General features: G+C 41.6%; 1 protein-coding gene across 1 annotated transcript in view; it reads left to right on the top strand.

Moving 5' to 3' along the window:
• The first annotated feature begins 4,345 nt into the window (after positions 1-4,345).
• Positions 4,346-16,029, top strand: part of b4galt1l (DP-Gal:betaGlcNAc beta 1,4- galactosyltransferase, polypeptide 1, like) — a 30,283-nt gene continuing 18,599 nt past the window's right edge. Inside the window, exons 1-2 of the mRNA XM_072692957.1 lie at positions 4,346-5,243; positions 9,727-9,962. Coding sequence (XP_072549058.1) covers positions 4,961-5,243; positions 9,727-9,962 — 519 coding nt within the window. The 5' untranslated portion in view covers positions 4,346-4,960. The remainder of the gene's footprint in view (positions 5,244-9,726; positions 9,963-16,029) is intronic.

Raw genomic sequence — 16,029 nt, 5'->3', positions numbered from 1 at the left:
AAGACCTCCAAAGTAAAACACAGCCTCCAAACATGGTGGAGGTAGTTTCACACACTGCTACTGTAACTTAGACCCCCAAAGTAAAGCACAGCCTCCAAACATGGTGGAGGTAGTTTCACACACTGCTACTGTAACTTAGACCCCCAAAGTAAAGCACAGCCTCCAAACATGGTGGAGGTAGTTTCACACACTGCTACTGTAACTAAGACCTCCAAAGTAAAGCACAGCCTTCAAACATGGTGGAGGTAGTTTCACACACTGCTACTGTAACTAAGACCCCCAAAGTAAAGCACAGCCTTCAAACATGGTGGAGATAGTTTCACACACTGCTACTGTAACTTAGACCCCCAAACTAAAGCACAGCCTCCAAACATGGTGAAGGTAGTTTCACACACTGCTACTGTAACTAATACCCCCAAAGTAAAGTACAGCCTCCAAACATGGTGGAGGTAGTTTCACACACTGCTACTGTAACTTAGACCCCCAAAGTAAAGTACAGCCTCCAAACATGGTGGAGGTAGTTTCACACACTGCTACTGTAACTTAGACCCCCAAAGTAAAGCACAGCCTCCAAACATGGTGGAGGTAGTTTCACACACTGCTACTGTAACTAAGACCTCCAAAGTAAAGCACAGCCTTCAAACATGGTGGAGGTAGTTTCACACACTGCTACTGTAACTAAGACCCCCAAAGTAAAGCACAGCCTTCAAACATGGTGGAGGTAGTTTCACACACTGCTACTGTAACTTAGACCCCCAAACTAAAGCACAGCCTCCAAACATGGTGGAGGTAGTTTCACACACTGCTACTGTATCTAAGACCCCCAAAGTAAAACACAGCCTTCAAACATGGTGGAGGTAGTTTCACACACTGCTACTGTAACTAATGACGGAGTGTAAACCCTTCCCAGGACAGTAGATTCAGCTTCTGAGTGTGACGATTAGATAGATCGGGTCAGGTGACAGGAACAGGGTTGGTGGCCACTGCTGTGCACCATATGAACATACGGTCACCCAGAGGCCTAAAAGGGCTCAGATTACATGAAGTGAACGTTCCTCGCAGTGCTGGAATTGCTCATTTTTGTGATGTTGCACTTAGATATGTAAACTTATCCAGCCTATAGATTGTTTTTTGTTTTTAGTCTCGCCCACTCCTTCTGAAGGCTGTTATAGAGAGTGTTTCAGGTCGGACTCCTGATTAAATGAAGCACAATACAGGGCAGCCAATCAGAACAGAGCTTATTTACATATTTGAGGCACAGAAGCAAAAGAGATGAGTTTAAACCCATACAGATGGATATACTGACAGCTGGGAAAATTAAGTACAAGCTGACTGTAGGGTATAGCCTCTGTTTCCTGCTCTGCAGAGCTGCTCTACCATTAGCGGCCACCAGGCGGCGCCAAAAAGCAAGGAAAACACAAGGTCAGGAGACGTTTCAGCCTCCGATAAAAAAAGATAAGAAAGTAAGACCAGAATAAAAGGTTATGACGATTACAATCCACATCTTCGTTTTCCAAAAGCATTAAGATTAATACTTAATCAAATAGTAGAAAGAATGAAATAGTTGTGATTCTGGACAATTTAAGAATAATTAGTGCGCTAAAATACTAGCTGGGAAGCTCAACCAGTTGAATAAATATTATATTATAAATGAATATGATGAACTTTGCCAGCAGTGCAGTCAGTAAACCTGTAGTGAGGAGAAGAGCCGCCTGGTGATGCTGTTCACGTTGTTCGGGCCTAGAGGGCGCTCCTGAGCAAGCGAGTCCAAAATCAATGGGTTCATATGGAGCCAGTTTTTAAAAATACACACAAGACAAAGGTCTGAAATTAGGGCTTAGAGCATCCTGTAATTGTAATTATGAGGTTCAGTAATATTTATTTAATATTATATTTAAGACATATCTTGTCTTTATGACCAAATATAGAATCGGTTTTATATTTTACAATATATCTCAGAATAATGAGATATTTCCTCATAATAACAATGAATTATGTCATATTTCGACAGTATGTGTCATTTTTACAAATATCTCACAGTACCGACATATTTTCTCGTAACTATAAGACGTCCTATGTCATAATTACCTACATAATGTGTCTTATAATAATGATGTTTTCTCGTAATTATAATTTAACATAGCAAAATCATAATAACATATTTCTACAACGTATTTAAATGTTTATAGATTTTGTAAATGTACTAAATTCATCTGTTTAACGAAATGAAAAATACTGTGTGAAGTTTTGCCACATCACCCCCCCCCCCCCCATTCAATACGCCTCGCCCAGAAGCGCCCTCTAGCGTTCGTTAATCATTTACAGCAAGTGGGTGAGTCACGTCCGTTAGTGATGGGAAGCTCGAGTCAGTTGACTGAACCGAATCTGTCCGATTCAACGATTCGTCTAATGTAAAGATTCTGGTTGTTTTCTTATATATATAAGAATATATACACAGACAAGGTTAATAACTTAATGACAATTTTTATTAATGACAAAAATATATATTTCTTTAGTTGTGTGTATTTATTTACATGACCTCCGTCTCTTAATATTGTTTAATTATTTAAATAAAGATCAAATGTCCAGATGTTTAAACGTATTAATTAACACACACACACAGATATCTATATCTATCTATCTATATATATATGCTTTTGTTATTATTATACATGGCAAAATGTATTAATTATTGACAATTACACTATCATTTCTAAAAAAAAAATAAAAATAAATAAAAAAAAAGATAAAGAAGAAGAATATAAAACACATATTTTGGGGTGCCATATGTAAATAAACAAGAAACCAGATTTAGGCCTGCTTTTTTTGTTTTACTTTTAACTTTAAACCTGTCAGTGTTAGTGTGCATTCATAATGTTTACTATATACACAATGTCTATTTACATTGTCTAATATATACAAATTATAATACTACAATAAATAATGAGTAAATGTACCAACATTTATGATATTAATAAATAATATACATATATATCATAATACAGTATAATAGTATATATTATGCAGTAATGTTTTATCTGTAACCATCTTTAGAAAATGATTAAACTCACAGTGAAAGTGAACCATATTTAATAAAGGACTATGTTATCTTATCTTATCTTATCTTATATTCAGTGCACCACCGCTACGCTGCGGGTTTGGTTCAGCTGGATTCGGCTCTACCGGTTCAAACGAACCGATTCTTTTCACGAATCGATTCTTTTCAAGCATGTCCGCTCTAGCGCCTGGATGTTGATTTATCTCGTGTAACTGCAAACCCAGGGCTCCGCAGGTAGCGTAGCTTACGCCAGTGTACCGCGCCGGTCTATAGTATATTGAGTAGAGTAAGTATAGTAAAGTAAGTACTTACTTTTTTCCCCTTATCTGTTTCTTTTTTATTTTGCACGATTTGCATGTGTTTATATAGTATATAATATATAATTTATATAATTTATGTAGATTTATATAGTTTTTATTGTCCGTGTGGATGAGTGGGTCTATTTTAATAAGTTGCAAATCATGGAAAATAATATATATATATATATATATATATATATATATATATATATATATATATATATATATTATAGATTTGAAATACATTTCAGATACATTGTATTTTATTTTAAAACTAAAATGTATTTCAAATTTGTCCCTTTGTGGCAAATATATTTTAAATGTATTTAGACACATATTAAACACTGATATGTAGCATATCTTATAGTTAAGAATTAGTAATTTACATTTAACGTAGCAAAGAGAAGTTTCATACTGTCTGAACATTTTTGATATATATCAAATTCAAATAAACAACAAAAAAGGAAAAAAGTAGGTAAGTAAGTAAATAAATAAACAAATAAATACAATTATTTTATATAACAACTAAATTATTACAATTAATTTATATAACGAATAAATAAACCAATACATACATAAATAAATTAAATGTATATAATAAATAAATAAATAAATAAATAAATAAATGTATTTTAAAACGCGCACGTGCGTGGGCTGTAATTTTGCCTGATCTATAACTAGCTGCGTGTTTTTGGCAGAACTGACTAAAACAGATCCGCTTGATTAACAGATCAGCCAAAGTGAAGGAAAACAGGCAGGAGACGGCGTTTCGTCCACGATTTATAACGAACTGATTAAAATAAGAGTTATTACGAGTTTATTAATTCGTTTTAATCCCGTAATAAAAGTCTGTAACCGAGCGGGCCGCGTCACGCCGAAGCTAACGTGCTAACGTGTTCTTGCGTAGTTACCGTAGTTACCGTAGTTACCGTAGTTACCACACCGCTGCGCAGATAACGTAGCTCGCTAGCGTAGTGGAGGACTTGTCAAACGCGAGTCGTCTCCGTTACTTCATCCAGCGGAGCAACTTTTCCGAACGAAGAGGAAACTGGGAGTTAGACCCGCGACCCGCGGAGCCCAAAAATGCCGGGAGGAGTTCGAGTAACGGCGCTGTGTAGTTTCCGTCTCACGAGCTCGTAGTTGAAGCGGCGCGCGAGCGGTCGCTATTTTGGGGTAAATAACGTTAGGAGTTAGTTAGCTGCGCGGCTAAACGTTAGCGGCGGAAAAAAAGCCCCCCAGCTCGGAGGAAGTTTCTTTCAAACTCCAGAAAAATCCAACTGCGAGCTGTTAAACGCGACGGCTTTCTGTCTGAGAGTTTACACGTCGAGTATTTCGGCCTTTTCCGCTTTATTTCGAGGCAGCTGAAGCTGTTATGAGCTACTATGCGGGTCACGAGCAGGAAGAGGGGGGGAGCTAGCTCACTGTGAGGGCGGCTGGAGGCGCAAACCAGCCCAGCTTCAGGCTTAACAGCCAGTTATCATCATTATCATTATTATCATCATTATTATCATTATTAGTGTTGTTATATGTGTTTATAGGTCATTTTCTGAGGAGTTAAACGCGTAGGTAGTTAGGTAGTTAGGACGGTAGATATTACAGTAAAATGCGCGACTCGAATGTGAATTTTAATTTCCTGCACAGGACCTGCACCCTGGTGGTGCTCCTGTGCTTTCTTCACATTTCTGTCACTTTATTTTATTATGTGAGGTCTTGGGACTTCAAGCAGCATTTTGTGCAAAGCCACCAAGGCCAAAGAAAGCTGGCAGCTGAAGGAGAAGGCACTGAAGAGGAGGCGAAGCACACCACCACCTTCCCTGACCTTCTGCCCAACGCTACTGAGAGCACCAAGGACCTCCAGAAGTGCCCAGAGCCCTCGCCTTTGCTCGGTAAGCTTGGAGACCCTGTCCTGTCCTGTCCTGTCTTGTCTTGTCCTGTCCTTTCTTGTTCTGTCTTGTCTTGTCCTATCCTGTCTAGTCTTGTCTTGTCCTGTCCTTTCTTGTTCTGTCTTGTCTTGTCCTTTCTTGTTCTGTCTTGTCTTGTCCTTTCTTGTCTTGTCTTGTCCTATCCTGTCTTGTCTTGTCTTGTCCTATCCTGTCTTGTCTTGTCTTGTCTTGTCCTATCCTGTCTTGTCTTGTCCTGTCCTGTGGGGCTTAGGGCTGGGCGATATGCTGAAAAATACTATATCACACTATCTCAGACTTTTTTCATATATTTATCACGATATATGTAATCACAGACTAATAAACACACAGATTCTTAAAGTGCAATAATTGTTATATTCTTATATATTTTATTTGATCTTCATCTAATTAATCCAGTCTAATTACACTGTTTGTAATGAAACCTGCGGCTCCTCCATATGATTAGAAAAGCTTATTGTTATCACAATGCCATAAATTAAATATATCGTCATATTGCCCAGCTCCACTTACAGATGGACTTGCTCCCATCCTAGGCAGCCCAGGCGTGCTGGGAAATCTGGAAAAGTCATTGAAAGTTTTGGAAAATTAGCAAAAAAAAAATTACTTGGGGTTATTAGTGAGATCCTGGGAAAGTTGAGCTGTTGAGACACGGATGTCCTGTATTTTGAGCAGCAAAGAATTTGCATATCTTTGCTATCAGGCAGAATTCTTGTACAGTTTCTTTTCAACGTCTTTCTTCCTGTAAAGCCATTTTGGAGATACAAGGGGTCGGCGTAATGTGATGTGATGTGATGTGATGTGATGGCACTACGAGTTGACTATCAGTTCTGCCAGTAATCATTTGTATAAAACTTGATGATACTGATACTTTGAATAATTAGTCTACGCTCTTCCATGGAGGTTCTGCTAAGAGCTTTTCTGAGCTGAGGTACAGAGCGGCAATCCTGAAGGTATTTACCGTGGCCTGTCGGATCTGCCAGGCAGGAAATTGGAGCAAACTGGCACTGTTGAGGATATTGCATCAGATTTGCTTCTCTTTTAGGATATTACATCAAACTGGGGTCATTTCCGAGGTTATTAATCTTCCCAGCAGGCACTGGTTGTCAATTTGACGTCAGAAAGACGTTGGAATTTTGCAAGTTTAGTGGAAAATGAAAATCGAGCTGATCTCTGGTTGGAAATCAAAGTTAAATATCTGTTAAAAGCCAACACTGGGTTGATCACGAGCTCCAATGTTGAGAGGTGTTGAATTTTGGTAACACCGTGGGCCCTGTCTTATACCCTGCACCCTGAAACTGGAAATGACTGGACCGAAATCGTGGTGAAAAGTTAGTGAGGAAAAAAAACCCTGCTGAAATTAAACAGACGTTGGTATGTGGTTGAACGTAGGTCGTGATTTCAAGTAATGTTTAATTCCAGCGTCAATTTGAGGTAGAAAAGTGTTCTCTTTGTTAGACGTTGATAAGTGGTTGGTGTTGGGTAACCATAATTCAACGTCTGTCTAACGTTAGAGCTTGATGTCAACCCAATGTTGGGTTTTGACTCTGGAAATGTGACTTTGATTTCCAGACAAAATTCATTCAACGTCTGTCTAACGTTAGAGCTTGATGTCAACCCAATGTTGGGTTTTGACTCTGGAAATGTGACTTTGATTTCCAGACAAAATTCATTCAACGTCTGTCTAACGTTGGAGCCTGATGTCAACCCAATGTTGGGGTTTGACTTTAGGAATGTGACGTTTTGATGTCCATACAAAATTAATTCAACGTCTGTCTAACGTTAGAGCTTGATGTCAACCCAATGTTGGGGTTTGACTTTAGGAATGTGACGTTTTGATGTCCATACAAAATTAATTCAACGTCTGTCTAACGTTAGAGCTTGATGTCAACCCAATGTTGGGGTTTGACTTTAGGAATGTGACGTTTTGATGTCCATACAAAATTAATTCAACGTCTGTCTAACGTTAGAGCTTGATGTCAACCCAATGTTGGGGTTTGACTTTAGGAATGTGACGTTTTGATGTCCATACAAAATTAATTCAACGTCTGTCTAACGTTAGAGCTTGATGTCAACCCAATGTTGGGGTTTGACTTTAGGAATGTGACGTTTTGATGTCCATACAAAATTAATTCAACATCTGTCTAACGTTGGAGCCTGATGTCAACCCAATGTTGGGGTTTGACTTTAGGAATGTGACGTTTTGATGTCCATACAAAATTAATTCAACGTCTGTCTAACGTTAGAGCTTGATGTCAACCCAATGTTGGGGTTTGACTTTAGGAATGTGACGTTTTGATGTCCATACAAAATTAATTCAACGTCTGTCTAACGTTAGAGCTTGATGTCAACCCAATGTTGGGTTTTGACTCTGGGTCCAACGTCTTTCTTACGTCATATAGACGTTCTGAGCCTGCTGGGCGAGGTTCTCTCTCCACTTCTGTGTGTTATTTGAAGTATTGAACACAGCTGGAGATGACCCCGCCCCTTTCTGCATGTTGATCTGATAATCCGGTCTTTGTGGTTGGTTGGTCAAGGGTAATGTTGGATCCTGCAAGGAAAGTAGATCTTCAGGAGGAGGATCGATTGGTGATCACTGATATGCTCACATAGCGGATCTCGGATTTCAGCCCTTTGACCAACCCAGCGTAAACGCATGTGGCTAAAATCTGATCAGGAGACAATCCGTGGCCAGGTGTGGACGGGGTGCCAGTCTGATCTGCTCTGGATTGATGGTTGAAGTGAGGGGTGAAGAAGATCACCATCATGGCCAGATCCAGAGAGCTCTCTGAGGCCTTCAGAAAGAAGGGTGTCGAGTCTGGGACGGGGTTTAAACAGATCTCAGAACTGTTAGAAATCAGACGTTCAAGGCTTGGTTTGAATGAAGCCCTCTTTCCTGTCCGTGATGAAGTTGGACAAACCTCATGACCACATGGAGCTGGCTGGACAGCAGCCCGGCTCATTGACCTGGCACTTCGTTCGTTGTCTAATCTCGTGTTCGGCAGTCTTGGCTGCCTGTACGGCGGTGTGTCTCCTCTCGCTGCTGCCTTCGTCTCATTGAACGTCATGTTTGCGCAGCTGTGCTCCCTGTGAGGGATGTAACTTTGAAGCCTCTTCCTTTGTTCACAGTCTGGTCTGGTCTGGTGTCAGGGCCATTTGGCCCACAGGCAAGGTGTTGTGGTGGTGTTAGCATGGGCTTTAGGCAAACGCTGTGATCCGTATCACATGTATTCAACCTGGAGAAACCTGGAGAATTGTCTGTATTGCGATACCAGGGTTACAATTCATGATATTTTGTGATTTTTAAAAGTCTGATTTTAGGGGAACTATAAGTTGATTGGGTTTTACACTTTATAATAAAGTATTAGAAATTAACTAAAAAAAGTATTGGGACACCTACTAATACACTGTTTCTTGAATGTCTTCCAAAATCAATGGTATTACAAAGAGTTGATGTTTTGTTGGAGTAACTGTCTCAACTGTCCAGTAAAGACTTCCTAGTTGCATTGCGGTAGGATTTGATTGCATTTAGCAACAAGAGCGTTAGTTACGTCAGGATATTAGATGATTGATCACCACCCCACCTCATCATCCCCAACTCCCCAACTCATCCCAGCCAAAAGTACTGGATGGAGCTCCTCCAACATCATTCCAGAGAACACAGCTCAATGCTGGGGGGCTTTATACCCCTCTAGCCCACGCCTGGCACTATTAGGCAGCATAGTGCCAGTAGGGTCATGATGTTGATCTGCTCCAGAGAGTCCTATTCTATTGGCAGTACTTCTTCTCTACAGGAACTAGAGAAGCTGACGTCAGTGATGTATCAACCAACCCTTATAACTTGGTTGGTCTAAAAACACGCCATGTCAGCATAATAGCCACGTCACAACATCACATCAGTAACTTACGACTCACTCCTGTTTTCCATCCCATAATTAGGCAAAGTCCAGTGCAGACTATGTCTAGTGTGAAATGATACGCTGTATTTCCAAATGTTAATGGATACCCACAGACATGCAAATGCGCACACACAGCTTGTCTAGTCCCTGTAGAGAAGAAGTACTGCCAATAGAATAGGACTCTCTGGAGCAGATCAACATCATGACCCTATTGGCTCCATGCTGCCTAATAATGCCAGGCATGGGCTAGAGGGGTATAAAGCCCCCCAGCATTGAGGAGCTGTGGAGCAGTGGAAGAGCTGTGTTCTCTGAAATGATGGTGGTGGAGCTCCATCTAAATTTTGGGATGATGAGGCGGGATGGTGATGATCATCATTCTGGACAGTAGGGGCAGTTACTCCAACAAAAGCTGGATCAGCTTATTTTAACAATGACTGAGCATGTGTCCTAATACTTTTGTCCATATAGTGTAAGCAAAATGATTCCTGACTGAATGTTTGACCTTTTGAAGTGACCTGAGGTTCTTGTGTTCCTCCCCTGCTCTGCAACAGTGGGTCCACTCCGAATCGAATTCTCCTCTCCGGTCAGCCTGGAGCTCGTGAGGAAGGAGAACCCAGCACTGCAGAATGGAGGTCGCTTCAAGCCCAAAGACTGCATCGCTCTACAGAAGGTCGCCATCATCATCCCCTTCCGCAACCGGGACGAGCACCTCAAATTTTGGCTCTATTACCTGCACCCCATCCTGCAACGGCAGCAACTTGACTATGGGGTCTACATCATTAACCAGGTGAGTCCTCCGGGCCGTGCCTCCTCAACCAGCGTCGCCAGCCTTCGAGTTCTGCATTAGGGTTGTAGAACCCACAAAAACCATGTACCAGCTCTAGGATCAGCAGGTTTGATTATTTTAAATCAGCCATAACATTAGTACCAGCTCAAGTGAAGAACGTCGATTATCCTCTGTCAGTATATTAGACAGTAAGGTGATGTGGCGCAAGAATCTGAGACACTTTGACAAGAACCAAACTGTGATGTTCTAGATAATGACTGGAGGGTTCATCTCCAGAACATCTCCAGAACATCAGGCAGGTATTATATGGTGTTTTCAGTATGCTGTGGTCAGTACCTACCAAAAGTGCTCCAGAAGAGAACTACCTCTAAACTGGTGACCGGGTCATGAGCACTCAATGCTCATTGATGCTCATGGAGGTCAGGAAAGGCCTTCTGAGGCTTTGGTCGGAGCTGTCATGGCGGCACACACATGGGGGGGGGGGGGGGGGGGGGGCTACTCTGTGTTAATGTTATTGCTGATGGGTGTTTTCTGGAGTTCACATAATCTGTAAACTCCTCTGAAATGCATGTTTGTGTGTGGACAATAGAATAGGAATCCACCCTCCCACCACTTTCTATTCACTGGAAGCACACTGTGTGCTGGACAGCATCTGGTCAGCGGCTTTTTTTCCCTCCCTTTCTCTGCAGTTTCACCACGGGCAGCTTTAGTTTAACCTTCAAATAGGTGCGCTGACGTTGTGCAAAGTAGACGTGAAACTTGATGCTAAATGAAAGCCTTTGTAAACAGCTTTCCCTCCAGAGTTTGTACGTTGTTGGGCTGGATGTGGTGCTGCTTGTGGTTGCAGGCTGAAATGTGACTTGCAGGTATGTGAGGTGCTGTCTTGTGATCGGCAGGTTCATAATTAACCTGTATGTTGTGGTTTTGTGAGATTCATCTCTTTGAATCTCATGTTGTTTCTGTATCTCAGACATGACGAAACCTGACGGTCAAATGGTCACGAATGGAAACCGTTTCAGATCCAGTTCTTAGGAATTGTTAAAGGAAGTTACAACGTGTCTCTTTCTCACTTTTCCCTTTTTTAGTTCCTTCGATTCTATGAGGGTTTATGAGGTTTATAAGGTGTCACGGCACTGCAGACTGTGTGTAAAAATGACCAGTGTGGCTTGTAAAGCCCTTCCCTTTTTCTTCTTCTTTTACACACGTGTGTGTGTATATATAACTTTGCGGCCGTCTTTGCGGCGCGTCCACAACCCTCTTATCAATAGCCAGGAGCTCTAACCCCTGAGCCACCAGTACCATTATGCAAACGCACATTTTGCAAATCAATGTTTTTTCCTTACCAGTTATACGATTCAGTAGCCACAGCTCTATATACATGCCGAATTTCCTGCCACAACTTTCAGTGGAAGACAGTGTAGGAAGACTGTGTGTATATTCAAATTTATTTATTTTTATCTTTAAAATTTTAAATATTTTCCTCAATTTTCTCTCCAATTTGGACCCGCAATTACCCAACCTGTACATAATCTCCCCTCCGTTGCAAGCGATGCTCCAAAAACCAGTGAAGGCAGACTTGTGCACAGTCAAGCCGCTCATTTTTCGAGCTGCCAATGCGCCTGGAGGGAAGCGCTGCATACCCTGCTCCAGCGCAGGGTATGTGATGTGGGGTGGGGTGGGGTGGGTGTTCGCCATCTAGAGCAAGGCCAATTATGCCCTCACTGGGCCTCGGCTGCAGTATGGCCAGGATTCGAACCAGCGATCCTCTGATCATGATGACAGCGCCTTAGTCCTCTGGACCACACAAGGCCCATTTTGGAACATTTTTATTGATCATAAATTTAAAAAAAAAAAGAAAATGGATGAGAATCACTATTTTTTGCGATGATGTACAGCTTTTAAACTGTAGACAAGTGGCAACCACCGGGGTCCAAGCACTGTGTGCCATAATGGAGCCAGTAGGACACAGTATGGCCACTTTTTTAGAATAGTGTTTATTTATAAGATATATAAGTTGAGACCTTATTTAATAAGTATGGCGTCAGTAAGCTTTATGGTATCTGTGCCCTCTAAGTGCCAGAGACAGTATCGGTATCGGTGCAACACTGAAAAAAACACTATCACGGTATTTAAAAGACTTTTGTCACGATATTTATCACAATATATATATATATATATATATATATATATATATATATATATATATATGACAGACTGAAAACATCAGTAGCGACAGATTCTTATAAACTACTATTCAGATGAGTGGTTTATACTCAGCATCTGCTGCCCTTCATCTAATAACCCAGTCTAATTACACTATTAGTAATGGAACCTGCAGCTGATCAATATTTAAAGCACTGACAGTCTCCTCCATATGATTACAGAAGCTTATTGTCTATCACGATACAATAAAATCGTCATATTGCCCAGCTCTATATCCACGTTGGAGAACCTGAGGTTTTCCTCTGATAATGCCACAGTAGATTGTTTTCTGATATGGTCACCTGACCTCTACATGTGCAGTGTGGATTGATGAGATAGCAAACACCCTAATCTATGACAGTGATGCTCCATTTCCATTGGTTTGGCATGGCAGTGGATGTGATTGTGCTTCAGTCGACTGCATACGGATGTAACAGGGGTGCACCCAGTGAAGTTCAACCAAAACTAAATATTGCCAAGCAAGTATTGATTTAGTTAATCCTAGAATATTTGGAGGATCAGCCAGTCAGCGTTGTGTACATCACGTATCCGTTCGTTGGATTGGTTTTGGATTTGAAGACCAGAGGTGAATAGGTCTTTCACACGTTAACCTGTTGCCACTAAAACACAAGCAGCATTGCTTTCTGCCAGGCTGATGGAGACAGCAGGTCTCACAGGTTGGTTCAGATGTCACAGTGGTTGTGAGTGATGCCAAGCTGTTTAATTTTCCAGGTTTCTGTTAGTCATCACTGCCACCTCAAACCACATTAATAATTGTAGGGCTGGGCGATACCACCAGACATTTGTATCACTGCACTGTGATGTGAAATTCTGAAATTCTGATTTCTGTTTCAAGTTACATCAGTTACTTACTTACTTATTTATTTCTATTTATGACTGGGACTGTATGCTAATTACTGTGTGAATGTGTAGTCCCTTGTGAAAGTACTTTATTTACCTCATTAATGAACACACTCTGTTTGTAACACTCTTTAGTGTGGTAGTGTGTGGTTTGGGACACTGCAAATCTGTGTTCTCTGTGTATCTGTGTATATGTAGAGCCCCAGCTCTATATACGTGACCAAATGCCCTACGTCTTCTGGATTTGAGTTTGCTAGGTTGTGAAGGTTTGCCAAGACCCTAAACGATTTGACTTTCTGTGCCAGGCATGACGAAGCGAAAGGCTTCCTCGAGCTCATCCATACAGAAGAAAAGCTGCGAAAGCTCCTTTTAGTGCAGGATATAACAGAATATTCACCCACACTTAGATTCGGACTGGGTTGATATAGACTGAGGTCATTTTTATGGCTCGTTTTACAGAAGTAAAATCATTACTGATGTAGGAGCTCACAGACTGTGAAGATGATAATTACACTACCCCAGCTATTTACATTACCCCAGCTCCCCTTGTACAACTAATCCCGTCCGAGGTGTGGGACAGTGGTGGCTCGGAGGTTAGAGCTCCGGGCTGTTGATGACAGGGTTGTGGGTTCGATACTCGGGCTCTTATGTGTGTATATGGTTGTCTTGTCTTGTCTTAGTAAGGCTTTATTATAGTGTTTAACTTTAGAAATGGTTGTGTAAGTGATGATATAATTATATACAATATAATTATGTGATGAATTGGACACTGCTTAACACAAGTGCGGTGTCTGTGTGTTGAGATGTATGGAAATTGTGGAAAATGTGCTGGAAAAGTTTTGATATGGACGACCTCTTGTCCAAGAACAGCGGGCAGTGCAGTGCATTAGTTCTTAAATTGGCTGATTGATTATAATAATGATAATAATGACCTTAATATTGAGCAAAAATAATTAGTTATTTTAATTTTGGGCATTATTGTGCATCCTTACTCGGACTATACCTACTCTGGTTAGCCCAATTCCGATTCCTCGTGCTCCTCCAGTGGGCTCTACAGGGTCATCAGCCCTTTTTTATTCTCTGTTTCTCTCTTCTCTGAATGTTGTCTTTAAGTACTCTGCTCTGCTCACTCTGCTCTCTAATTTTGTCTCTCGCTCTTTTTGCCACCCCTCTTTTTTCCTCTCTACTTTGCTCCCCCCTGCCCTCCCCCACCGTCCTGACCTGTCTTCCTCTTCCTGACCAAAACTGCCAGCCTTTTGCATGTCCGAAGGCTTGCACGCGGCTCTTTCAGCAAGGGGGAACAAGGTGAGAACGTCTACTCTTTCTTCTCTGCCCAATCAGAGGCTGCTCCGGAGTCTGGGTTTCGCTGCTGGTAATCTTGGCTTCTCAGTTCTCTTTCTCTCTTTTCTCTTCTAATTTGTCTTTCATTTCCTGGCCCTTTTTTAAATGATTTTTAATTTTTTTTCCTGTGACCCCCTGCACAGCAGAGCCATCAGATCTCATGTGGATTAGATGGTTTATTCTGGATTGATTTTGTTTTATTTGTGTATTTTTAAGGATTCGGATGATGTGTTTTAAGTTTTGCGCAGAGGAAAACTTAAAAACAGCCGTGGTTAATTTTTCATGACCGTTGTCCAAGTTGTATTCATTTCTGATGCATGTAAACAATACCTCTGTTCTGATTGGCTGCAAAGCATTTTGCCTTCTAATGTCCATGTGAATGAGCAGGGCTTAACTGTTGAGGCTGAATAAGTGGATATATAACAAACAAATATATACATTAAAAAAATAGGCTGTTTTTTCTGTATATGGACTCCTTTTACCATCTTTCACCAACATACACTCTTAAAAACTTAGGTGCTTCAAGTAGTTCTTGAAGCGAAGCCATAGAAGAACCACTTATGGTTCCATGAAGAACCTTTAAACCAAGTGAAGGTTCTTCACACTCACTAATCTCTTCTAAATTACAAATATGGTTCTTTAGGAAACCAAAAGTGGTTCTCCTAAAAGTGGTGGACGGAGTGACGCTCCACAGAGATAAGGCTGGTGAGATGTGATACTCTGTGGACATTACGTCCATTAAGGAGCCCCAATTGTCCTATCTACATTGACCTCTCTAAATCTGGATGCTCTGGTCCTCCTCTTTGAGGCCCCTTTCTAAAAGCCCCAGCCCTGGCTCCGGGGCCAGACGAGGATGTCCCGTATGCTACAAAAGACAAGCTCCGCTCAGCGCCTTTGGGGAGCACAGATTTCATTTCCTGCTGCTCTAAAGGAAGGCTTCTTCGTCTCCTTGGCACAGAGAGCAGTGAACAGATAGCCCCGTGGCCCTGGAGACGCTTCATCTGTTCCTATCGCTGAGGCGGTCCCAGACACTGCCATTGTGCTTTCCAAAATAAAAAAGGTGGTCCGCAGGCGGCGGACTCGTCCAGCTCCCCAGAGACCTAAAGACACAGTGGCCTAAAAGTGGATAGGACCTGAATGAGAACCTGAGACGACTTGCTGCGGAGTCTGAGGCCTTGTTCCGGAGCTAGGGAGTCCCCCAGTCAACAAAAGAGAAACCGTACCTGATGCCCCTTAGTGCTTTAAGACCTAGTCGTCTACGTTTTCATCGCCAAAGATCTGCGGAATCTGCTGCGCCCAAGTTGCTTATGGATAAAAAGTAAAACCAACCAACACCTTCAGGGAGGTGTAACAGAGTTCAAGCCTGGCTTATTTCCAGTTAAGAATCTGCAAACCCCATGCCAAGGATAAAGGCGTTGGGCGTGGGGCATCAGAAGGGCATTTAGCGAGAAGCCTCTGCGAGTTCACTAGTTAAAATATTGTCTGCTGTTTCTATTTTTCTCTTTTAATGTGGTTGTGAGAACCGAATCCAGGTTGAGTCACATAGCAGGTGGTTTCTGAGGTTTCTGACTAGACTAGGTTGTACGTGCACTGCAAGACATCTAGTATGAGCTCCCAGACAAAAGAAACGGGGCACCTAGCGCCCTTAAGTTGGTGGTAGTAG

Source organism: Salminus brasiliensis, chromosome 12 (genome assembly GCF_030463535.1).
Source record: "Salminus brasiliensis chromosome 12, fSalBra1.hap2, whole genome shotgun sequence".
NCBI classification, from domain to species: domain Eukaryota; kingdom Metazoa; phylum Chordata; class Actinopteri; order Characiformes; family Bryconidae; genus Salminus; species Salminus brasiliensis.
This window is presented reverse-complemented; position numbering and strand designations above follow the sequence as displayed.